The sequence below is a fragment of the Bos indicus x Bos taurus genome, chromosome 2 (genome assembly GCF_003369695.1).
Source record: "Bos indicus x Bos taurus breed Angus x Brahman F1 hybrid chromosome 2, Bos_hybrid_MaternalHap_v2.0, whole genome shotgun sequence".
NCBI lineage: Eukaryota > Metazoa > Chordata > Mammalia > Artiodactyla > Bovidae > Bos > Bos indicus x Bos taurus.
The window spans coordinates 106,203,145-106,228,722 of NC_040077.1; the positions used below are offsets into that span (position 1 = coordinate 106,203,145).

The 25,578-nt window shown below is 52.7% G+C and overlaps 2 protein-coding genes across 2 annotated transcripts in view; one reads left to right on the forward strand and one right to left on the reverse strand.

Annotated features, from left to right (window-relative positions):
- Window positions 1–25,578, forward strand: part of PNKD (PNKD, MBL domain containing) — a 73,084-nt gene that overhangs the window by 3,073 nt on the left and 44,433 nt on the right. The gene's annotated exons all lie outside the window — the stretch shown is intronic.
- On the reverse strand, window positions 220–17,947 carry TMBIM1 (transmembrane BAX inhibitor motif containing 1). Its single transcript, XM_027567368.1, has 12 exons — window positions 17,846–17,947; window positions 8,717–8,949; window positions 7,312–7,412; window positions 6,045–6,109; window positions 5,782–5,835; window positions 5,046–5,096; window positions 4,258–4,297; window positions 3,668–3,705; window positions 3,405–3,492; window positions 2,991–3,086; window positions 1,966–2,019; window positions 220–1,585 (listed from the first exon to the last, which is right to left on the reverse strand). Exons 2-12 carry the CDS (start codon window positions 8,907–8,909, stop codon window positions 1,439–1,441), a joined length of 927 nt encoding a protein of 308 aa, XP_027423169.1. The 5' UTR covers window positions 8,910–8,949; window positions 17,846–17,947; the 3' UTR covers window positions 220–1,438.

Here is a 25,578-nt window from a genome sequence, read left to right on the forward strand (position 1 = left end):
TGATTCACAAAAGGTCATGTGCTATGAATCTGAGCAGTGCCTGCCAGACCTGGGGTTGAGCCATCCATCACCAGGAAGTGCTGGGACAAAGTATATTTGGTTATCGTAGAAGGTACCAAGCCAGAATGCAAGGATAGGATATGGATGTTTTGGGCAGAGCCAGACTAGTTCTCTGAGAACTGACCCCTTAAAGTGAAGAAAAACCAGAGCCAAACAGGGTTTTACCTTCTAAACATAAAACTTTATTTCTAGTTACGTCCCTTTGTGGGATATATTTAGGACCAAATACTTAATAAAGAAGTCCTAATTATATCCTTGGGCTGTTTTGGTTTCCACCCCTACCCCGTAGAGTGACCCTTGTCCCTCTTCCCCATTGCAGCTTGAGGCACTTGGTGTCATGAAGAAAGCGGTAGTTGGCTGGAGAGATGGGGCATCTTAAATCCCCTCAGCATGAGTTCACAGACTAAGAGGGGCTTCTTCCTCTCAGGGCCCTCCCCAGTTAGCAGAAGGGAAGCCCGTTGGGTACCACATAGGCTTCCATATCTCTCTGACAGGGTGGGGGACCCTGCCCACACCCTAGGCTCTCTTCACCCTAGTTACTTCCTGGCCATAGTGATCCTACACACCACCCATCTCCTGACTTCTGCCCTCACTTTCTACTCTGAGCAGCCTGAGCACAGGAAGCAAGTGGTCCCACAGACTATAGAGATCTCAAAAGTACCAGAGAGGCCCCAGGCAGTTTCAGAGAACCAGGTGACTGCCGGGGGGCCTGCTGTCTACCACACAAGCCCTGAGGAAGCCTTGAACAGATGCTGCTCTCAACTGGCCTCAGTGCTTGACTTGGCTCACTCTCCACTTCCTCCCCACCTCTGACCCAGAAGACCATCATATATATGCTATCAAAAGAAGGGGTTGAAGCAGGGGAGAGAAACCCCCTCTACCTTCCTGTGTTGAAAGGTGCCACGGGTTGCCAAAAAGTACAAGATATGAGTCCAGGAGGCAGGGGACAGCTCTCTGGGTTTGTTGGGATTGAGAGAGGAAAAATGTTGCAGCTGTCAAGCCCAGAAGCCCCTGGCGGGAGTGGGAGGGGAAACCTTATCACCAGGAAGTCCCTTCTCCTTCTCATGTTCCCTTTTAGCTACAGAACAGGCTCTTTTCACCCCACCTGACTCCAACCCCAGTTGTTAAGGCTTTGGTGCCCTGTAGTGGGGTGGAGGGAAAACACACATCTTTGGCCCAGCTCTGTCCACTAAGGGCAAGAGTTAGTCCCTAGTTCCTCCAGCCCCACCAGGTACCTATACATCCACAGCGAGAGAAGCTGCCCATCCCGGGACAGAAAGAAAAATGGGCGTATTACTTGAGAAGGAAATGGGTGTAGGCCCAGACCAGGATCATAGGGCCCAGCCCTCTAGGGAAGGGAAAGCCCTGGAGGTGCTCCTTAATCGCGACTCCCCACGAGCTGCAACACAAAGGTGAAGATGTAGACGATATCTGTGTAGATCTGCAGGGCACCGGTGATGTAGTCCTCCGGGCTGATGGTGTGCTTCCGGTTCCCCAGGACCATCTGTGTGTCATAGGCCAGGAACTGCAGGGACAAGAACCCACGCATGAGGATCCAGGGGCTCAGTGGCCCACAGACCTGTCCTGGGAGCCTCAGGGCCATGAGGTGTGCTTAGGGAACACTTTAACAAACAGCAGAAGGCATGGTCTCTGTCTTTAAGCAGTTCACAGTCCAGAAAGGGAGAGCGACACTGGAAAAGTGTCGCCTCTGGAATACGGCTTACTGAGTATTCTCAAAGCAAGCAATGTGAATTAAAGACAGGAATGCCCAGGAAATCAGTGGAACCTCTAGACAGTAGGGAAAGGCAGCCATGGCCCCACTCCCTGCTTCTCAAGCAGCCTACATTCAGCACCCACCCGGTCCCATACCTCCCACTCCCCTTCCTAGAGTGGGCAGGATCTTACCAAAGTGAAACAAATGGCCCCCAAAGCGGCATAGACCATGTGCAGCCAGTAAACCTGGGGAGAGAGGACAGGGATGGCATTAGGAAACTTGGCAAAGCCCAGACTGAGGCAGGCGCTCAGGACCATCTCCCCCCCTGGGATTCTGGCCACGTGGGAAGATCCATGAGAGAACTACCTCTCCCTTCCAGATCCTGGGAGAAATTAAGAATGCTAACATGTTTGGCAGAGAAAACAGAGGCCATCGTCCAATGGCTATATGAAATCAATCACAGCATCTTTTAGCCAAACCAATTTCCAGTTAGTCAAGGTACAGAGGTGTCCACTCTGCTTCTGGAAGAAAGTGGTTGAGCTATGGCTCTGGGAGGGCAGGCCCAGCCGTGCACTCCTTGAAGAGCCCCATCACCTTTACCCTTGGTCACGTCAGCAGTCACTAGACCATGTTCCTGCAGCCCAGCCTAAGAGGGACACTCCCTAACCACCAGGTGAACAGCAGAGTCAGGGAGCACCCCCAGGGCAGCCTTGTCAGCAGCCCTCCAGGGACCTGTCCAGGGCAGGGCCAGCCTCGGTCACATGGGCAGGCTCCTGTCACGTTCACTCTCCCTCACGTGCTTCCCCTTCCCACCGCAAAGCTCCCGTCAGCCGAGGGCCTCACATGCTGCCCCCTGCTGCCTGGAGACAAAGAGGAGATACAGCGGTCCCTAAGGGCCCTTCCAGCTGAGCCCATCTCTGCCCTCTGGATTCCTCTGCCAACCTGCCTCCGATTGGCAGCAGATCACACTGCTGCTTCTCATAGGAATCCCATGATGCTGTCTGGGGCCTCAGGTGCTATGGCTCCCAGGACCTGGGTCTCCACTGATACCCCAGTCCAAAGGATGGCGCTTCAGCACAGGTGCTTTGGCTAGCCAGTTGAGAGGTTCTGGAACCCAGAGCCGTCCAGAGGCCCATGGGGCCTGCCGCACAGAGATATACAGAAAGTCTGCCCTGAGCACTGGGTTCACCGACCCCAGCTCTGCCGGGACACTCACGTATTTGAAGACCAGCACAATGACAGTGATAATCCCAGTCACTGTCATCACTATTCCCAGGACACAGAAGAGGCCTGTGCACGAGGTGAAGTCCACCTGCCAGGAAGAGAGAGGGAGGCATGTGTCAGACGGGCCACAACTAGCAGCCCGGCCAGCCAGGCCCTGCCTCCTCCAGGAGGCTCAGTGCTGCCTCCTGGGGCACTCGGGAGTGACCATGGCATTCTAAGGACAGACAGGAAGCAGAGTTGTGGATGTAAATGTGAAGGGAAGGGGCTTCGGGTCTCTGAGGGAGACCCCTAGTATAAGGATCTGGGCCCTCCCAGGCCTGCTCAAGTGCCAGGCCCAGAAGATCAGGTCTGTATAAGAAAGGGGGATGGGGTGGCCAGGGAGGGGCCGGCCCTCCAGTGCCCTCACCTTGGTCTGGAAGCAGAAGATGGTGACTGAAATGGACACCACAGCAGTGATGATCATTGCAATGATGACAGCTTTGGTTTTATACACACTGCAGGGAAGGAATTAAGAGAAGCCAGAGGCATAAGCCATGCACAAATGACTTCAAAATACAGCTTTCTGGAGGTACCGTGCCCAGCATGCAGCCATACGGACGGCTGCCAGCCCAGGGGTGCCCCAATCCCCTATAAAACACACTACCGTGTACCGACTGCCCCTGAACGCACCTGGAGATGGTGCCAGTCATGTAGGCCATGGCAAGAGTCTGAGGGAAGAACAGAGACGAGTGAGACACTTCATGGAGCCTGTGGGACGTCCCCGGTGGCTCAGTGGTTAAGACTCCAAGCTTCCAAGGCAGGGGGCGCCGGTTTGTCCCCTAGTCAGGGAACTAAGATCCCACATGCCCCGTGGTGTGGCCAAAAATATATATTTTTTTAAAAAAAGAGGGACTTCCCAAGTGGTCTAGCGGTTGGGACTCTTTACTCCCAATGCAGGGGCCCAGATTTGATCCCTGGTCAGGGAACTAGATCCCACATGCCGCAACTGAGACTCAGTGCAGCCAAATAAATAAATCAACAACAAAATTAAAATCAATTTTAAAAAGAGGGGGCAGACAGAACCCTGGAGGCATGGTGGGGACACTACCACAGCTGGTGGTACGTGTCACCTCGCATGAAAGTGGCAGCCACAAGGAAACCGAGGGCAGAGGCAGGTCGGGGAGAGAGCCAGGGCCATCTTCCCCCACAGGGTCCCATTCCTTCCCTGGGCCCAGCCCTCCCTCACCAGCTCCACCCCCTCCCCCGACCCTCTGACTCACAAAGATGATCAGCAAGATGATGTTCCATGGGAAACGGCGTCTGAAGGGAAAGAAACCATGACTTAGTGGCGTGTGGCTGGCCAGGTCTCAGAAGGAAGTTCCTGGCTTGTGCACCTCGAGAATGAGGCCTGGACTCGAGGGAGAGGAGGCTGGCATGGCCCTGGGGACCTGCTCGTGTTCTATGCAGAGACAGCAGGGGGAACAAGACAGACCTGGGCTGTGGGGCCACAGAGACCTGGATTTGTCCGCAGCTCTTTGACTGCTTGTGTGACTGTGAGAAAGTTCCTTGGCCTCTCTGAGCCTTGGGTTCTTCCTATTTATTAAAGGGTTAAAATGCCACGTATCTTGTAGGGTAGCTATAAGAATAACAGCTAAATAGCTAAATAGATCCTGCACACACAAGGCACTTGGCACCCAGCTGAGAATAGCCAGTAGCTGCCACCACCATCTTCTTCACCTTCATCATCATCATCATCACTGTTGGTTAAGTCTCTACTCAGATGCTATAAGGGGGCTTCCCAGGTGGCGCCAGTGGTAAAGAACCCGCCTGCCAAGGCAGGTAGACATAAGAGACTCAGGTTCGATCCCTGGGTGGGGAAGATCCCTTAGAGGGGGCATGGCAACCCACTCCAGTATTCTTGCCTAGAGAATCCCATGGACAGAGGAGCCTGACAGGCTACAGTCCACAGGGTCACAAAGAGTTGGACTCGACTGAAGCGATATGGCACACGTGCATGTCCTTGCTCCCCCCGCCATCCCTTCCCATGGGCTAAGTCTCTGGGACTCACCTGGGTCCCTGGCAACAGGCGAGGGTCAGGTATGTGACCAGGAAGACAGCACTGGGAAGAAAGAGACAGGGAAGTAGTCTCAGGCCCACTGTGCCCCTCAGCCCCCTCCTGGCCCAGCCTGGTGGCACTCACCAGCCTGGCAGACTGGAGGCCCAGAGAGGCGTCTAGAAGTCTAAGGGAAAGCTGCCCAGCAGGACAGGATCACCCTGGCCACAGGCACTGAGGCCATCAGTAACAGGAGGCCAGGCCTGGGAAGCGGAGGAGGAGCCGCCAGAGAGAGAGGTGGCCGCCGCAGGAGCCACAGAGGGAGGTGGCCAGAGCAGGGGCCTGGCCTGGGAGGAGGCCGCAGGAGCCACAGAGAGAGGTGGCCAGAGCAGGGGCCTGGCCTGGGAGGAGGCCGCAGGAGCCACAGAGAGAGGTGGCCGGAGCGGGGGCCTGGCCTGGGAGGAGGCCTCAGGAGCCACAGAGAGAGGTGGCTGGAGCGGGGGCCTGGCCTGGGAGGAGGCCACAGGGAGAGGCGGCCAGAACAGAGGCCTGTCCTACAGGATGCATGCAGCCATGGGTCCCCCACCCCCGCTCTCAGGAGTCCCCTGACACTCACACTCAGTAGCACACACCACAAGGCCCAGCACAGCTGGCAACTGGGACACCCCTCCCTCCGAAAGGATTCTATCCCTACTAGTCAGTTGTTACCCCTCGTCTCCCAGCCCCCAAGCAGAGAAGAGCGCACACTCACTAGGATGCGTAGTACACGGCCATGTTTGCCCTCACAAAGTCACCGACTGGCTTCCTGTGGAGCAGAGAAGACACAAAAAGAGTCATGCCAAGGCTGTCCGCCCCCTGCCGAGGCCCTACCCCATCTTCTCTCAGCACCCGCAGCCAAGCCCCTCTTCCTGTCCATGGGTCAAGGGCCCCACCCTAGCCATGCTCCCAGCAGGGGACCCAGAGCCCAGGACGCCAGAGCCGCCTTCAGCTGTGCAGAGAGGCCCAGAGACTCACACGAAGGTGAAGACAGCGATGATGCCCACCGTGACGAGCAGCTGGATGGAGATGATGGTGTAAACCTGGAATAGAGACACCGGACAGCACCGTCACCACCCTCCGCTCCCAGCCTTCCCCCAGGAAGCAGCCAGCCCCGAGACCAAGGAGCCCAAAAGACCTTACCACTCTAGGTCTGCTCCCATCTTCCAGAGGTAGGGAGGAGGTTCCTTCTTCATTTTGAAGGATCTACTCTTCTTTTCCACCTGAGAGCCCACCCCAGCTGCACTGCAGCCTGCCAGAGAGGCCAGCCCAGTGATGAGTCTGGCTCAGATGCTGAGTGGCTCAGATGCTGTGCACACCCGCAGGGCTGGTCCCACCCCGCTGCTCCTGACATCTCCCCTTCCTGGCCCAACACCTGGCCTTCACTGACATTCACTGCCCTGCCTCTGCCCTGCCCCACCACACTCCCGGGTATGGCCTCTGCGCCTGCAGCAATTCAGCCTGAATGTTGATCAGGTATCTCTCTACCCTGAGCAGGTGCTGGGGCGAGGTGAGATGGCGGGCAGGGGCCTGTGAGTGCATGTGATCAATTCTGGCTTCAAATTGCTGCAGTGTAACAGGAGAAAGAAGTTTGCAGAGGGCAGAACACTTCAGCAGGACTGTTCAGATTGAACCTGCCCCCCAAAACAAGGGCAAGGAAGAGACAAGCAAAAGCGGGTGAACACAGCTTAGAGGAGCTAGGGTTCCCTCAGAGGAGAGCGCAAGGCTAAAGTGGACCAGAGGACCGCCATTCCTATTGAGGCAGTCCCAGCGCAGGATGGAAAAGAATTTCCAGACACAGAGTATTGCAGAAAGGAGTTCAGAACGAAGAGCACAGATAAAGTGGGCACTGCAAGCTCAGCAGCCGACAACTCCTGAAAAGCCAGGGAGAATCGACAGTTTTCATGGGTTAATAGCCAATTTTTATAGCCTCAAGACAAAGAAAATTCCTGGAAGGTTGGCGTCAGGTGACTGGTTGAAGCACTATAGAGTGTTTACTGCAGTCGGCATCTTTGCCTAATTGGGAGTCAGGAAGCTTGTTAGTAATGATTAGGGGGGCTTTTGGCATCGGGGCTCAATTAGTTTTGGAGGTAACCTTGGTTCTGGGCTCCACTTCTGTGGCCTTGGTGCAAAGCCTCCCATCTGTGGCTTAGGGCAGGACTCCACATTCACCCCTCTTCTTATCAATGGGCCAAATCACAGCCCCAGTGGCCCAGATTCACCTGCCCACCAGCCCATATCTCACCTTTCGGATGAAGGCGTGTCGGACTTTCCGGTCATCCCAGTCTCCAGATCCAAAAGTGTCACTCACTGCTCTCTCCCCGCCATCATAGCCATGGCCTGCGCCTGGGGACAGATCACACATGACCAACTGGGGAACTGGGACCTGTGGCCTCAATCCCCAAGCCTCTGGAACACTATCTCAACAGTCTCAAGGATCTCCAGCCAAAACTCAGGAATTCCTCTCCCCAGCTGGCCCTCCAGGTGCCCCCGGAGTGACCTGAGTGGATACTATAGGGAGCGATAGGTCCCTGGCCGAGAGGGCCCTGAGGTGTAAGCACTCCATCAGCATGATTCCACTGAGGGGTGTGAACACCCGCCGCCCCTGCCGGCAAGGGAACACGAAATCTTAAGGAATCCAGGCAGGTGTGGGTCAGAGGAGCTGGTAGGGTCAGAGCAGGGATTCAGGGATTGAAGGAGGGAAAGGGAGACAAAAATAGCACATGCGTGCGGAGGATAGAGGACAGAGTGTGCAGACTGTGGTCTCCATCAGGCAAGCGTTAGGATTCTGGGAAAACAGAAACGTCAGGGCTATCTGTGCACAGGACAAAGCATCGTTGTAAACGTGACTGGTGTGCCGGTATTCACACCAGAACACGAACGGCCTGATGAGAGCTGGCTGCACTCCAGGGTTCCAAAGATGCTGCAGGGGCTCAAAGCATTCCTCAAGTGCCTCCCTGGGATCTGCTTTCAAAATCCGCAGGCGAGCCACACAGGAAAATCTCACCACATTCTAATATCATTTCTCACCAGATCTACCAGCCATGACGTTTATCAAACATCCAAACGAGTTCTGGATGTTTGCAAGTCAGATGTTACCTTAAAAGATGAGGATCCGTCAGCACTGAGAATATTAAAAAAAAGAAAAAAGTGCTTCAGGTTCCAGTGAAAAGTCTTAGTTGCTCAGTCGTGTCTGACACTTTGCAACCCCATGGACTGTAGCCTGCCAGACTCCTCTATCCATGGAATTCTCCAGGCAAGAATACTGGAGTGGGTTGCCATTTCCTTCTTAGTGGCAGTTCCTAAAGAAGAGAGGGCTGTGGATGAGTGGCAACTGCCTAGCAAGGAAACAGAAATGGCCTCCTGAAGTAATTCCTTCAATAGCCACTTTCTCATCTGATGTGTAAGTTCTGGTGTGTGTCTTACAGACTCAGTCTCCTGCTGAATAAAGGGGCTGGCAGGTGGCCCGGGGGTGGGGAGGCTAGGAGCTGAAGGAAAAGGCAGAGAGGTAACAGAGATGGGGAGACAGAAGGAGAGAGCTAGAGAGAAGATGAAAAAGGAGATGAAGGAAGTTACAAAGTAAAGAAAGGAAGTGGCCTCATCAGTATTGCCTCTTCCCACCCACCCTCAGCTGCCCTGCAGGGACTTACCATAGTTCATGGGCATCGGGTGGACTGGGGGCATAGGCTGTGGGTAGCCAGCAGGGTGACCATAGCCAGGCTGTGGGTAGGCGGGATACCCCCCGGGCACGACAGACGGCTGCCCGTAGCCCCCTGGGGGCGGAGAGCCAGGGTACAGGGGGCTGCGGTCCTCATATGGAGGAGGGGCACTGGGATGGGACATGATGGCTCAAAGGCTGAGGAGAGACCCCAGCTGCTGAGACCTGAAACAGAAATGAGAAAAGCAGTCATGAGTGCATAGGCTCAGCTCACTGAGCCCCAGTCCACCCTGCCTCTGCAGAGAGGACACCTTCAGTCTCTCTCCAGCACCAAGTGTCACTTTCCTGCAGGCCACTGTCCCCACGCCCGCAGTCCCGCCCACCCCACCAGCTCAGCCCCTGCCTCTCTGCCCTCACACCAGCCCCTCCTCACTGTGCAGTTTCCTGCCATAGGAAAGCAGCAGGTGGGGATTTAGCGCAGGAGCCGGGGCAGTCACATGGGTGGTATGAGAGCAGGGGGTTCTCTTAAGTGATCACTTCCAGTGACCAGGGAAGGAGCCCGATGACCCCAGCAAAGCCACTGATGAGTCACAGAGCCAGCCAGGACCCACTGAAGGGGGCAGCCCAGCCCCCACAACAGCTGGCAGGAGCTGCAGGCCTGAAAGGCGGAGCTGGGGAGAAGCCAAGGCCTCAAATGGAAGACAACAAGCTGGTCCCAGGGCCGGAGCTGCCAGGCCCAGAGGAGGAGGGCATGAGGCTGTGGAAGGTGTCAGGCTGAGTCAGGGGCCGCCAGAGAGGCCTGAGCATGTGGGTACATGGGCTGACCCCTGGGGGCTGGGAGGCTGCACAGAAAAGCAGGCTGGAGACAGGACTTTCTGGTTCCTTCAAATTACAGCCGAGGAGGAGCTTCAGGCATGTGACAGCCTGTGGCTGCCACCAGTCGCTTCAGGGCCATGCCAGGGAGTTGAATGCCAGGGAGTTCAGGGCCCTCAAACCCCTGGGGAAGGGTCAAGACGCCAGGCCCTGGTGGCCCTGGGATTCCTGCCTGTTTGCCCCCAGGCTTGGCGGCTGAGAAAGGCTAGACCACTGAGGAGTGATGCCAGAGCCAGCCAGTGCCCTCTCTGAGGCAGGAGAGCCCCATGGCCGGGGAAGGGCAGAGGAAGGAGGGGAAGGGAACCCCAGAAACATCCCAAAGGGACCCCCAGACTGTACGGCCCCAAGTGCTCAGTTCCACAGGGGGACTCAGGCCCAGAGCAGTAAAGTGACTCCCAAGATCACAAAACTAGCTCATTTAATAGTCAAAGAGCCGAGGTCTTCCTGATCCTGGGTAAAAGTGAAAGTGTTAGCTGCTTAGTCATGTCCGACTATTTGCGACCCTACGGACTGTAACTCGCCAGGCTCCTCTGTCCGTCGGATTCTCCAGGCAAGAATACTGGAGCGGGTAGCCATTTCCTTCTCCAGGGGATCTTCCTGATCCAGGAATTGCACCAGGGTCTCCCACTTTGCAGGCAGATTCTTCACCATCTGCACCTCCAGGGAAGTCTAGGTGTCCGCTCTAGTATGCGATGTTCTCTGTGTCTCTTATGCCAGATAACTGTCCTCTGGACCTGGTATCCCCCTCTGAGGTGGCAGAGATGGGGGCTTGGGAAAAGTTGAGGAGGAGGTCCCTGGAAGGGCCGAGCCCTGACAGAGTCTGGGCCCCTTCAGAGAGCCACAGCCACCCCTAAAGCGTCTCCCAAGGGCACATCTTCCTTCAGGACGCCACAGGGAAGATACATGCCCAGGTCAAGGTCAGCAGACATGCACAGAGGATCTGCCGGAAGGGCAGAACAGACCCTTCTTTTTAGGGCCCCCTGCACAGTTCAGGGAGCAGATAAAAAACTGTCCTAACTAACTCTTCTCTCTCGACTGGGATAACATAGAGGGGAGGGGAAGGTGGCAGGGAGGGGTGGGGAGGAGGGCTCACGTAACAGGCCAAGTCTCTTAAAAGAGTTATTTTGAGGAAAGCCGTTCTCCATTTTCCAAGAATGAACAGACCAGACAGCAAGAGTGTATCAGGTCAGAAATAAGAAGGAACTTCCTGACAGGGTATGGCAGCAAACCATGGGCCATGGTGGAGGCCCCACATGCTGGGGTAGAGCGCTCTGAGGAAATGGAGCAGAGGGAAACAGGGAGACCCAACACTGAGTGGTGTGAGTTCAAGAAACAGAGCGAGCAACTGTTTTTGAAACCATTTGTGGTTTATGTCAGGGTAGCATAGACAGTTACAATATGTATATCTCCTTAACAGACCTTCTTAAAAAAGGAAGGAAGAGAAACCCGACCCTCCTCCCCTGAAGCAAGAGTCTCCTCTCCCCACCCGCCCCCTCTCCCCAAACACCCCTTTAACTCCACCAGGAAGACAGCTCCCCATTTGCAGGAAGCGGGAAGGGCAGGCCATCCGTGGAGTAGGGTTATCTGTCATTACTGCCCTGGGCCCAGCTGACAACAGGGTCAACACACCCACGAGACACTGGCAGGGAGGACCCTGTGGTCAGAGGCCCCAGCTGGCTGCCTGACCATGATGTCACCATGACCTGGTCCTGTCAGCAATTCAGGGTGCCCCTCTGTGAAATGGGGTGAGGGGCCCAGATGATCCTTGAGCTCACGTCCAGCTCTAACAGACTCCAGGCCTGGGACTTATCTGAGGAGCCCAGTTATGTGGGGCCTGCCCTTTGCCCGACCGGCCAGCTGCCCCACCCCCTCAAGCCAAGCCAGACAAACAGGTCCCTCCCCAAGGGAAGCGCAAGGCCGGCCTTGGATAGGCCCCCAGGACGCCACGGTTTAGGCCTGGCACAGAGGGCCGTTGACTCGCGGAGATGCCCTCTGCCCTCCCGCACCCCTCCCTGTGATGTTCCTGGTTTCAGAGGAGCCAGACTTTCTGCAGGGGGTGCAGCAGCTCACAGTCCAGTTCTCTGGGGGCTCGGCCACCAGCCCATGCTCACCAGAGACCAGCATTAACCAGTTTACCTCACTGTGTCTCAGTTTTTCCACCTGGAAAGTGGATTTACCACTACAATAGTACCCTCCACAGAGCTGTTACAACATTTAAAAGAAAAAATATGTGTAGAGTACTTAAAATGGTACCTGAACACTACCTGTAGTTATTTCATTAAATTCTTATGATATCCCAATAGGGTGGATACATTATTACCTCTGTTTACAAACAAAAAAATAGAAGCTTAGAAGAATTAAGTCACTTGCCCAAGATGACTTAGCTAGGGTGTGATAAAGGCAAGACTCAGCTCCCAAAGATTCCAGAGCTCTGAACCCCTCTGCTTTCCCTCCCAAAGATTCCAGAGCTCTGAACCCCTCTGCTTTCCTCCTCATCCCCCTTTCTGTCCACTCATCACTTCTCAGCTTCCCATCTCAGCCTCTCTACTGACAAAAGAGGGCTCACACAGCAAGTGCACACTGAACCATTCAGCCCCTTCCATCATCCCCATGGTTCCCAATCTCTGTGCAGCCACCAGGAGAAGAGGGTGATCAGAGATAGAGATTCTTAAAACGTCAGCACTGAAAGGAAACTCGCTATCTAAGGTAAGCTGACCCCTCCCTTTAGCAGCCAGTCCACCACGGTTGGGAGTGGGAGGGGTGTAGAGGGACCTGTCCCAGGCCATAAAGCAGGGGCTAGGGCCCAGAACTACATCCCAGCTCTCTGGTGTAGAGGCCTGTGCGCAGGAGATGGGGAGAGTGTTCAGACCAGTCAGGGGAGTGCTAGGCATAGTCACACCCCCTCTGAGCAGGACCAGATGGGCAGGAACCTCGGGCCCCAGGGCTGCCAGCATGGGCAGCTTCTGAGCCTGCTCCCTGGCCAGGGCCTGACCTACCTGTGGCCCTGACCCCTTCCTCATCATCAAGGCCTCAGCTAGGGACAAGTTTGGGGCTGGTAGGTGACCAGGAGTAGGGAAAGGCAGAAGTGGTCTGAGTCTACTTTCATGACTAAAGGTGGAAGCTGCAGGAGAAAGTGGAGTCCAAAGGAAAGGGGAAGAAGTGGGAGAAGATACAGAGACAGAGTGCAGATACTTGATGCCCAGAGACCAGAAACCAGGAATTGGTCATTTGAATTCCACCGGTAGCTAATGGAAGGGCTCGGTCTCCAGGGGCTAAAACGGACCTTCAAGGTGCCCCATCAGAAGCCTGAATTATCCTAAAACACAGTAGGCATTCAGTTTCTACTGAACACATTCCCACAACAGGAAGCGAGACTGTTTTGTGGCAAGGAGCTTGAATCATTACAACATGCTTCCTCACGATGCCTTTTATCAAGGCATTCAGGCTCCACCGCACCCTTGTCAATTTAGATCTAACCTTGCTCCCCATTTTGTGACCCCCATTTTCATGACCCATCAGGAAGGAGCCAGAACCTCTCCTTTCTCCTACACGATCCACAGACCCAGCCATCAGAAGTGGGAGGGCCCAAACACAGGACTTGTTGGCTGTCCAGGTTTTCAGAGGCAGCCTCGGGGAAGCCAGCTCCTTCCCCTGGTGCTGTCTCAGTGTGGCCAGTGTGCTCCCCGCCAGCTGGGGCCCAGGTTCAGGCTCCCTGGGAGGAGGGCATCTGAAGGGTTAAGCCTCTGGAATCTGCTGAGAGGAGGCTGGATCTACTGGGGTTACAGCAAAAGGGTGTGTGTGTATGTCTGTTTGTGTGTGCTGGAGGGAGGGGTGGAAAGGAGCAGCTGACTGGTTCCGGCAACCCGTGCTCCTCTCTGCCAGGAACGGGTGCCCAGGGCCAGAGTGGAAAGAATAGCTCAGGGTGAGTATCTCAGGAAACTCCACCCAGCAGGAAAGCCCCTGGCCCACTGTGACCAAGTCTCTCGTGACAGCCTCCTCTCCCTTTCCCTACCCCAAACCACCCCCCACCCCAGCTCTCCTCTCCCCTCCAAGAAAACACTTGGCCCTCCTAACCCAGCACAGAGCCAGGAGGGCAGAGGAGTAAAAAAGATCCACCCAGGAGTGGCTGGGCTCGCCACCATGTCTGACACACAGACCAAGGGCCCAGAATCAATTTAGCCTTCTGACTGTCTGGCCTCGGAGGTCAACAGGATGAAGCCAAGAGGATCTGAAAACTGAAAACGTCAGAGCTGGAACAAACTTTAGAAATCATCTGGTCATTTGACAGACTAGGAAATCCCAGAGCCAAGGAAGTTCCTGCCCAGCCAGTGAAAGGCCCTCTTGGTCATGGGTTTGGAACTTTCATTCCCAGCCCTGCCCACTGTCGGAGAACACAGAGTAACAGACGTCAGCGCACACACCCCTGAGGCGGAGCCACAACCAGCTCCCCTCCCCCAGTTCTCCTGGCCCTCCTGCTCAGAAACAGATAAGGCTGCCAACTCAAGACCTCCCTCCCAGCCCTGGTCTCCAGGAAACTGAGGTGGCTCTAGTCTCCTGGGAAAGGGAAGCCATGGGAAGACCCAGGCACCCAGTACTCCCATAACCCTTCAGCATCATTAGTGCGGGTGATTTCCGAGACCCCAGTCAAGCCAGAACAGCTCGGAAGTCCAGATAAGGAAAGCAGGCGGCATTAACCGGGGCTGGATGCAGCTTCAGAAACACAGCCCCATCCACCTCCTTCTTTGTGTTTCATCTTCTGCCTTTTCAGTTCAGTTCAGTTTCAACTCCCAGATAAGGCGGGGAAAAGCAGACAGATAATTAACAACCCCTAGTGGAGAAGGGAGATATACCCACCTCCTGCAGTGGGCAGGGAAGGAAGAGAACCACTTAGAGCAGCAAGTACTGTCTACTATCAGGTACCAAGGACATCTGCTCCTCACAAGGGCGCTATGAAGTGCAGTCCTTATCCCCACCCTACAGATGAGAAAACTGAAATTCAGAGAGAAGTTGATCCAAGGTCCCAGAGCAGGCAAACAGCAGAGATAGGTTTGAACCCAGATCTGAAGTCTGACTTAAGGTGCCGTTTGCTTTTACATCTGCCTGGAGGCAAAGTCCCTGAGGCCCCCATCAGTTGCCTGTGTGAACAAGCCAACAACACATGGACGGACTGAGGAAGTAAAGACCTTTCTCTCGTTGATACCAATTCCTTTCCGCTTGTCAATCCCAAAGTCAATCCTTGTCAGAGCCCTGGCTTACAACGCAGGGAGCTGAGTTCTTGTCCTGGTTCTGGTCCTAACTCCACTGTGAGAGTCAGGATGGGTCTTTTCACATCTCTGGACTCAGTTTCCTCATCCATAAAACAAGTGTCATGTCCAACTCTTTGCGACCCCATGGACTGTAGCCTGCCAGGCTCCTCTGTCCATGGGATTTTCCAGGCAAGAACACTGGGAGTGGGTTGCCATTCCCTTCTCCAGGGGATCTTCCTGACCCAGGGATCAAACCAGGGTCTCCTGCATTGCAGGAGGATTCTTTACCATCACCAAATGATCAAAGTCCATTCAGACTCTGAGAATGTCTGCTTTTGAAAGAACAGCTAACAGACCAGAGCAGAAACCTTCAGGGCAAAATGTCTTGCTTCCTAAAGAGTTTCTGCCAGATGCAGCCTCATCCTTATCCGGTCTGGAGGAGGCTGAGGCACAGGGTATGCACTGGGTGTGGGAGTGGCCACAACTCCCTCTCCTACCTCTCTGGACTCTAGAAAGCTAGAATCATCCAGCCAGGTGTTTCCCAGGCTGCTCTAAAGAACACGAGGAGATGTTCTCCTCCCCAGGAGATCTCCTGCCGCAGGACATGTTCGTGGATGAGCTCAGAAACAGAGAATCCATATCCCCTTTTGGAAATTCACAAGACACCATGGCATAGGAAGCTTCCAAGTTCTGCAGTGAGCAAAGCTATTCAACTTTGTTTCCTTCAAACTTTCTTAAGCCTGAAACACTTTTATACAGTCACACCTAGTTGCCATCCTGTGGGCTGCTGACCAGGCCACCTCTGTTTTACAGATAGCCCTGGGAATGATTCATGTCCTAACTCATCACCCTGTTAAACGCCTGTCCTTAGCCAGCCCCTCGCAACAGCCACACTCAGTACCAGCTGTGCCCCCTCACTTGTAGGGCCAACTCAATGCCCTGATCCTCCGCGAGGGTTCTTCCTCTCTGCCATCCCCACACAGCTGCTCTAAACTCCCAAGTGGAACTCTGCAAAGGGCTGGGGGCATCTCCAAGCAGCAAAGAGCCAGGAGGCTGCCATTCCTAACATCACCTTCACGCAATAGGAAAAGTACCAATCATTGTATATACAAACAAATGGGCTTCCCTGGTGGCTCAGCTGGTAAAGAATCCACCTGCAGTGCAGGAGATCTGGGTTTGATCCCTGGAGAAGGGAATGGCTGCCCTCTCCAGTATTCTGGCCTGGAGAATTCCATGGACAGAGGAGCCTGGTGGGCTAAAGTCAATGGGGTCACAAAGAGTCAGACACAACTGAGCGACCATGACCGTCACTTTCACATATATAAGAACAAGGACTTACTCTCATTCTCCTCCCTGACCAATGTACTGACTGTCCTCCAGGTACCCAGCACTGTGGCCTGTGGACTTCTAGATATCATTTCTACTTTAAAACAAGACCCAGGTTTGGGCCCAGATCCCCAGAATCTTAGGGGTGGAAGAGTCCATCAGGGCCATCCCTTCCTCTGCATTCCCATCAGAATACTCCAGAAAGCCCACATGAGGATTAGCCATATGGTTAGCAGAGACCTTCTCCCTCAGTTGCTGTATGAGCTTCCACTCTCTGGCCCTTCGGGTGCAGCTCTCTAAAGACACACAGTATGTGTCCCTTCCCTGGGGCTTCTGCTCTTTCTGAAGGGTCCAGGGTGACAAGTTTGGGGGATGTAAATGCTCTTCCAGCTGAGCCATTCCCATGGGAGGAGGCTGAGCTGAGGTGGCTATTACCCCAGCTCATGACGTGAGGTTCTCCCCACACAGGAGGTGTACCCCGTCATTACCTCTCTGACGTGCCCACTTTTACAGGTGAGGCGCTGAGGTCAGGGCACAAGAGGAGAGGAAGTCAGGGCCCCTGACCCCTTGTGTGGTCCCACCACTTTTAAATTATAAACCAGGTCTCTGGAGCCTCGTGGCTGGAGAGAGAGAGTGCGCAGGTGAGGAGGAAGTATGGCTGCCCCCTTGCCTTTGCCCCAGACAAAGCAGCCCCAAAGGCTCCTGGCTCCTCCTGCCACCACTGGCCAAACCAAAGGCGCCAGCTTTGAAACCAAAGCTCACCAGTGAGATGAATATTTCAGAGCCCCAGAGAACTGGACACCCGAGGGACCTTCCGTGACATCTGGCTCTGACCCTAGTTCCCAGGCCTACCCCCACCTCCCCCGATCCCATGACCAGGCTCCTCGGGGCAATCCCAACCCCAGAGGCCACTGTGGGATCAGAGGGGATGGAGACCCCGGGGAAGACAACAGCTAGAGCAAAATCCACAAGATCAGGGCCAAGCCTCCAAACGGCCTGCCTCCACTTCCCTCCTGGTGTCTCCACGGTTCTCCCCGCTCACATTTTCCTGCTTGGTTTTTACTCCCACCCAAAGAGGCCACAAGGAAGAGAGTACTGGCTAGTCCTTTTCAGAACCCAGCCTGAGGGCAGTGGCCAGACCACTGTGGGGTAGAGGGGACTGAGGCAAAGGCCTGGTGACAGAGGTGACAGGTTCCCCACACCAAGGATGTGAGCTGCCGGGGCTTCCCAGCGGCTCTCTCCCTCACTCAAATACCCGGTCACCTGTCTACACCCAAGCTGGCACCAGGGCGTCAGAGGCGGCCAGGCCAGGCCCGGGCCACCTCCCCTCCCCCTCCCACCAGCTGAAGGCCCGACACCCTTTATCCCAAGCACAGCTGGCCACCCTAGGGCTGGCCCTGTGGACACGCCCGGCGACAGATCCGCGATAGGAAGCAGGGGCCCGGGACACCCTCAGAGCCCCCAGCCTGATTACCCGCGCCCACAACTCCGCGGCTGGACTCCCAAAGCTAAACAGGCGCCACTCGCCCGCCGGGGCGCACAGAGAAGAACTCAAAACTGAGGGCGACAGAGCCCCATTCCGGCCCACCGCGCACTCCGAGAAAGTTTGGGGCGCCGCCCAGTCCCCGCCAGTCTGCGGTCCCCCGCGCCCGTCGGCCCCGGGGCCCCTGGCTTGCCTGGCGCTCCGGACGGTGCGTCGCCGGCTTCCTGGTGTCGCGAGTCCAGCACAGCCCGCGCTGGCCTGGGCAGGGCTGGGCCTCCGCGCCCCGCCCCGTCGCGCCGGCCCCTGCGACGCGCTGGGGTCCGCCCCGGTCCCGCCCGCATCCGCCCATTCCCGCTCCGCCCAAGTCCGCCAGGACTTACCAGGATTTTCGGATTTTAAAGCAATACGTGGTCATTGTTGAAAACACAAAACTACAGGAAGAGATCACGTCTTTCCACTCCTCCCGACTCCCAGCGGCCAGCGCTTGCTGGTGATGCTTCTTTGCCTAAATATCTACATACTTTCCTTCTTTTTTTGCGCTGTGTTTTGCATCCATTGACCATGATGGCTACTCCCATTTCTTCTGAGGGATTCCTGCCCGCAGTAGTAGATATAATGGTCATCTGAGTTAAATTCACCCATTCCAGTCCATTTGAGTTCGCTGATTCCTAGAATGTCGACATTCACTCTTGCCATCTCTTGTTTGACCACTTCCAATTTGCCTTGATTCACGGACCTGACATTCCAGGTTCCTATGCAATATTGCTCTTTACAGCATCGGACCTTGCTTCTATCACCAGTCACGCCCACAACTGGGTATTGTTTTTGCTTTGGCTCCATCCCTTCATTCTTTCTGGAGATATTTCTCCACTGATCTCCAGTAGCATATTGGGCACCTACCGACCTGGGGAGTTCCTCTTTCAGTATCCTATTATTTTGCCTTTTCATACTGTTTGTTCATGGGGTTCTCAAGGCAAGAATACTGAAGTGGTTTGCCATTCCCTTCTCCAGTGGACCACATTCTGTCAGACCTCTCCACCATGACCTGCCTGTCTTGAGTGGCCCCACGGGCATGGCTTAGTTTCATTGAGTTAGACAAGTCTGTGGTCCTAGTGTGATTAGATTGACTAGTTTTCTGTGATTATGGTTTCAGTCTGTCTGCCCTCTGACGCCCTCTTGCAACACCTGCCTTCTTACTTGGGTTTCTCTTACCTTGCACGTGGGGTATCTCTTCATGGCTGCTCCAGCAAAGTGCAGCTGCTGTTCCTTACCTTGGACAAGGGGTATCTCCCCACTGCTGCCCCTTCTGACCTTGAACGTGGAATACTTCCTCTAGGCCCGGCTCCTTGGAGGTGGGGTTGCTCCTCCTGGCCGCTGCCCCTGACCTGAGACATGGGGTAGCTCCTCTAGGCAGTTCCTGCGCCGTAGTAGCCTGGCACTCTCGGCCGCTGCCCCTGACCTCGGACGTGGGGTAACTCCTCTTGGCCGCCTCCTCTCGGGCATGGGGTCCTCCCGGCTTCTGCCCCTGACCTCAGATGTGGGGTAGCTCCTCTCGGCCACAGTAAGTGGGCAGGTCGCAGCCGCCAGCGCGGTGAATGATCAGAATGATCTCTGTTCGTTTCCAAGGCAAACCATTCAATATCACAGTAATCCAAGTCTATGCCCCGACCAGTAACGCTGAAGAAGCTGAAGTTGAACGGTTCTGTGAAGACCTACAAGACCTTTTAGAAAGTGAAAGTGAAAATGAAGTTGCTCAGTAGTGTCCGACCCTTTGCGGCCCCATGGACTGTAGCCCGCCAGGCTCCTCCGTCCATGGGATTCTCCAGGCAAGAATACTGGAGTGGGTTGCCATTTCTTTCTCCAGGGGATCTTCCCAACCCAGGGATCGAACCCAGGTCTCCCGCATTGCAGGCAGACGCTTTAACCTCTGAGCCACCAGGGAAGGCACAAGACCTTTTTAGAACTAACGCCCCCAAAAGATGTCCTTTTCATTATAGGGGACTGGAATGCAGAAGTAGGAAGTCAAGAAACACCTGGAGTAACAGGCAAATTTGGCCTTGGAGTACGGAATGAAGCAGGGCAAAGACTAATAGAGTTTTGCCAAGAAAATGCACTGGTCATAGAAAACACCCTCTTCCAACAACACAAGAGAAGATGCTACACATGGACATCAGCAGATGGTCAACAGCAAAATCAGATTGATTATATTCTTTGCAGCCAGAGATGGAGAAGCTCTATACAGTCAGCAAAAACAAGACCAGGAGCTGACTGTGGCTCCGATCATGAACTCATTGCCAAATTCAGACTGAAATTGAAGAACGTAGGGAAAACCACTAGACCATTCAGGTATGACCTAAATCAAATCCCTTATGATTATACAGTGGAAATGAGAAATAGATTTAAGGGACTAGATCTGATAGATAGAGTGCCTGATTAACTATGGACGGAGGTTCGTGACATTGTACAGGAGACAGGGATCAAGACCATCCCCATGGAAATGAAAAGCAAAAAAGCAAAATGGCTGTCTGGGGAGGCCTTACAAATAGCTGTGAAAAGAAGGGAAGCGAAAAGCAAAGGAGAAAAGGAAAGATATAAGCATCTGAATGCAGAGTTCCAAAGAAGAGCAAGAAAAAAAAAAAAAAAAGAACAAGAAGAGATAAGAAAGCCTTCCTCAGCGATCAATGCAAAGAAATAGAGGAAAACAACAGAATGGGAAAGACTAGAGATCTCTTCAAGAAAATCAGAGATACCAAGGGAACATTTCATGCAAAGATGGGCTCAATAAAGGGCAGAAATGGTATGGACCTAACAGGAGCAGAAGATATTAAGAAGAGGTGGCAAGAATACACAGAAGAACTGTACAAAAAAGAGCTTCACGACCCAGATAATCACGATGGTGTGATCACCGACCTCGAGCCAGACCTCCTGGAATGTGAAGTCAAGTGGGCCTTAGAAAGCATCACTACAAACAAAGCTAGTGGAGGTGATAGAATTCCAGTTGAGCTCTTTCAAATCCTGAAAGATGATGCTGTGAAAGTGCTGCACTCAATATGCCAGCAAATTTGGAAAACTCAGCAGTGGCCACAGGACTGGAAAAGGTCAGTTTTCATTCCAAGAAAGGCAATGCCAAAGAATGCTCAAACTACCGCACAATTGCACTCATCTCACATGCTAGTAAAGTAATGCTCAAAATTCTCCAAGCCAGGCTTCAGCAATATGTGAACCGTGAACTTCCTGATGTTCAAGCTGGTTTTAGAAAAGGCAGAGGAACCAGAGACCAAATTGCCAACATCCACTGGATCATCGAAAAAGCAAGAGAGTTCCAGAAAAACATCATTTCTGCTTTATTGACTATGCCAAAGCCTTTGACTGTGTGGACCACAATAAACTGTAGAAAATTCTGAAAGAGATGGGAATACCAGACCACCTGACCTGCCTCTTGAGAAATTTGTATGCAGGTCAGGAAGCAACAGTTAGAACAGGCCATGGAACAACAGACTGGTTCCAAATAGGAAAAGGAGTATGTCAAGGCTGTATATTGTCACCCTGCTTATTTAACTTCTATGCAGAGTACATCATGAGAAACGCTGGACTGGAAAAAGCACAAGCTGTAATCAAGATTGCCGGGAGAAATATCAATAACCTCAGATATGCAGATGACACCACCCTTATGGCAGAAAGTGAAGAACTAAAAAGCCTCTTGATGAACGTGAAAGAGGAGAGTGACAAAGTTGGCTTAAAACTCAACATTCAAAAACGAAGATCATGGCATCTGTCCCATCACTTCATGGGAAATAGATGGGGAAACAGTGGAAACAGTGTCAGACTTCATTTTTGGGGGCTCCAAAATCACTGCAGATGGTGACTGCAGCCATGAAATTAAAAGACGCTTACTCCTTGGAAGAAAAGTTATGACCAACCTGGATAGCATATTGAAAAGCAGAGATATTACTTTGCCAACAAAAGTCCATCTAGTCAAGGTTATGGTTTTTCCAGTGGTCATGTATGGATGTGAGAGTTGGACTGTGAAGAAAGCTGAGCACCAAAGAAGTGATGCTTTTGAACTGTGGTGTTGGAGAAGACTCTTGAGAGTCCCTTGGACTGCAAGGAGATCCAACCAGTCCATTCTGAAGGAGATCAGTCCTGGGTGTTCTTTGGAAGGAATGATGCTAAAGCTGAAACTCCAGTACTTTGGCCACCTCATGCGAAGAGTTGACTCATTGGAAAAGACTCTGATGCTGGGAGGGAGTGGGGGCAGGAGGAGAAAGGGACAACAGAGGATGAGATGGCTGGATGGCATCACTGACTCGATGGACATGAGTCTGAGTGAACTCCAGAAGTTGGTGATGGACAGGGAGGCCTGGTGTGCAGCGATTTATGGGGTCACAAAGAGTCGGACATGACTGAGCGACTGAACTGAACTTGCATCAGTTTCCTACTTTAAAGGACATTTTAAAAATGCTGTTTCCCATTTTTCTCATTATTAGAGAAAAATCAATGATGAACATCTTTGACAATTATATGTGTTTTTGCCAGATGTACTTTTCCAGTTTAAAACTTAAAATTTGCAAATGTAGAAAGAGTTAGTCGCTCGGTCGTGTCTCTTTTTGTGTCTTCATCTTTGACAATTATATGCTTTTAAGCCAGATGTACTTTTCCAGTTTAAAATTTGCCAGTGTAGAAAGAAAGTGAAAGTGTTAGTAGCTCAGTCGTGTCCGACTCTTTTCCACCCCATAGACTGTAACCACCAGGCTTCTCTGTCCATGGAATTCTCCAGGCAAGAATACTGGAGTGGGTAGCCATTCCCTTCTTCAGGGGTCTTCCTGAACCAGGGATGGAACCTAGGTCTCCCATATTGCAGGCAGATTCTTTACAAAGAATATAGCGATAGAAGGAACTTAGAATTTCCTGAGAATAAGACATTTCGTGCCTGAAGTTACTTCAACCAGCAAAGTAGGTGTTTTAGAGTCAGAGATCCTATAGATAACTAAGTCAACGCACAACATTGGGTTTGAGGCTTTCCACCAGTAGTCTGAACCCTTGCAGCCACTAATGGTAGAATGTGCTAGTCTTCCATTTTAGAGACAAGGAAAGAGACAAGGAAATAGATTCTGGGAAGTTTTGTAGCATTACCAGAGATTTCATAGTTCCAAAGTCCATGTTTTTGTCCCTTTTTTTTTTTCTTTAGGCCAAGACTGCTGGTAGAATGACTGTATTTAAGGTGCTTATCTCAAGCTAGTAGCTTCAGGTTGACACTGCCACTGAATGACATTCACAGCCTGTTGACACAGTTCCTTTCTGAATGGGGGTGAGATGACTTGACAAAACACAGAAATGAATGCAGTTAGACAGCCAGGACAACCTGAGCACCTACTGATTCCAAACCCAACAGGATGCACTTTGTGATCTTCAGGGCCAGTCTCCCTCTTTCACAGAGCTAGGCTTAGGAAACAAGAGCCCAAGGACTTATCTGGAAGCTCGTCTGCATACTAAGCATTAGTGAAAGCAGTGTTTTTACTACTAGAAGGGATAATAAACAAAGTTAGCACTTGGTAAACAAAAAAAGATGTTTTTTGGTTTTTTTCAAAGATGTTTTTAAAGTCACCCCCTGCACACACACACAGTATGTGTGTTTATTTGTATATAACTTAGATAGAAGGTTACTTAGGACTGGTAGACATTATGGAGGGCTAACTCCCCAGCCACCTTCAGTGTAAGTTCCATGTGAGGTCAAAGAACTCACTTGAGGAAAGTGAAAGTGTTAGTCGCTCAGTCTTGTCCAACTCTTTGCCACCCCATGGACTGCTCTGTTCATGGGATTCACCAGGTAAGAATATTGGAGTGGGTAGCCATTCCCTTCTCCAGGGAATCTTCCTGACCCAGGGATCAAACCCAGGTCTCCCACATTATGGGCAGATCCTTTACCATCTGAGCCACAGGGGAAGCCCTAAACATAAGGATAGGGCTTCCCTGATGGCTCAGTGGTAAAGAATCCATCCACCTGCCACTGCAGGAGACACTGGTTCAATCCCTGGTCCAGGAAGCTTCCACATGCCTCAGAGCAATTAACTCCATGCATCGTGACCACTGAGCCTGTGCTCTAGAGCCCGGGAACTGCAACTACTGAAGTCATGAGGAAGTCCTCTCCCAAAGCATGAGCATGGGAACAAGAATGCAATGGGGAAAGGACAGTTTTGGTCAGTATCAGTTTTCCCCTGGATCACAGAGTCCTCATGAGCTACAAAACCCTGCAGCATTTGGCTTGGTCTCCTGACATTGTTTCATGCTCTCTGCACTTGGCCCCTTTTGCCAGAAAGCACCCGTCACTTTCTGAAACAAAGGGGTTCATTTTACATCTAGCAATCACATTTGCCCCCCGAAAAAGTGGACAGTGGGGCTGCACACAGACAAGCCCCACACAAGCCTTACTGAAGGTTCTTTCTCCTGTTGACTAAAACAGATGCACAAGGTGAGAGTGGTCAGTTAAGTTTTATTTGGGGCAAAATGAGGACTGCTGCCTGGAAGAGAGCACCTCAGATAGCTCAGATAGACTGCTCCAAAGAGGCAGTGCTGTGCTTAGTCACTCAGTCATGTCCACCTCTTTGCAACATGGACTGTAGCTCACCAGGCTCCTCTGTCCATGGGATTCTTCAGGCAAGGATACTGGAGTGGATTGCCATGCCGTCCTCCAGGGCTCTTCCCAACCTAGGGATCAAACCCAGGTCTCTTGCATTGCAGGCAGATTTTTTACCTTCTGAGCCACCAGGGAAGCTCAAAGAGGCAGTGGGGGAAGGTCAATACATAAGGCTGGTGAAGGGGGAGTGCCATGCAGTCAAGCGCTTACTTTACAAAAGGTTTTCTGCTAGTCCTGAGGAGCTGATGTCACTATGAAGGGATTTAGTGATTTTCTAGATATGAGGAGATGTGAGGATTAGGATCATTAAATCAGTTCCTGAAAATGTTTAACTATTTAAAGGCCTATTTCATCAGATTCCCTGGAGCACACAGTGCTTCACTCTCCACCCTGAACTCCCTCAGCGAGTGTTGAAGCTACCGCTGCAGCGTCACAGTGTTCAGTCTCTGCAAAGGCAGGTGGCAAATGCCCTTGTTGTTCAGTCGCTGGCAAATTCTCTTTGTTGTTTAGTTGTTAAACAACTCTTTCGTTGTTAGTTGTTTTTGAGACCCATGGACTGTAGCCCACCAGGGTCCTCTGTCCATGGGATTGTCCAGGCAAGAATACTGGAGTGGGTCACAATGCCCTTCTCCAGGGGACCTTCCAAACCCAGGGATCGAACCTGTGTCTCCAGCTTGACAGGCAGATTCTTTACCACTGAACCACCTGGGAAGCTCAGCAAATTCTCTTGGCAAGTGCCAATTTGTAGTTGACACTCCTAAGCCCATTTATTTATCTTTGGCTGTGCTGGGTCTCTGTTGCTACAAGGGCCTTCTCTATTGCAGTAGCTTCTTTTGTGAAGCACAGGCTGTAGGGCGTACAGCTCAATAGATACTGTGCACAGGCTTAGTTGCCTGGAAGCATATGGAGGGATCTTTCTGTAACAGGAATGGAACCCATGTACCCTGCTTTGGCAGGTGGATTCCTAACCACTGGACCACCAGGCTTCCCAAGTGGTACAGTAGTGACGAGTCTGCTTGCCAGTGCAGGAGACTCCAGAGACTCTGGTTTGATCCCTGGGTCAGGAAGAGCCCCTGGAGTAGGAAATGGTAACCCACTCCAGTATTTTTTATTTATTTTATTATTATTTTTTTGGCTGCACTGGGTCTGTGTTGCTGTGCCTGTGCTTTCTCTAGTTGCAGCGAGTGTGAGTGGGGACTACTTTTTGTTGCAGTGCATAGACTTCTCACTGTGGTGGCTTCTCTTGTTGCAGAGCACAGGCTCTCTGCACAGGAACTAAAGGAACTTAGTTC

What these genes read in the sequence shown, in the direction of transcription:
- TMBIM1 (XM_027567368.1), bottom strand. Translation starts at nt 8,909, where the DNA reads ATGTCCCATCCCAGTGCCCCTCCTCCATATGAGGACCGCAGCCCCCTG. An exon ending in GACACGCCTTCATCCGAAAG is followed by an intron (nt 6,110 to 7,311) that starts GTGAGATATGGG and finishes TCTCTATTCCAG; the next exon opens with GTTTACACCATCATCTCCAT. An exon ending in TCATCTTGCTGATCATCTTT is followed by an intron (nt 3,706 to 4,257) that starts GTGAGTCAGAGG and finishes TTCTTCCCTCAG; the next exon opens with ACTCTTGCCATGGCCTACAT.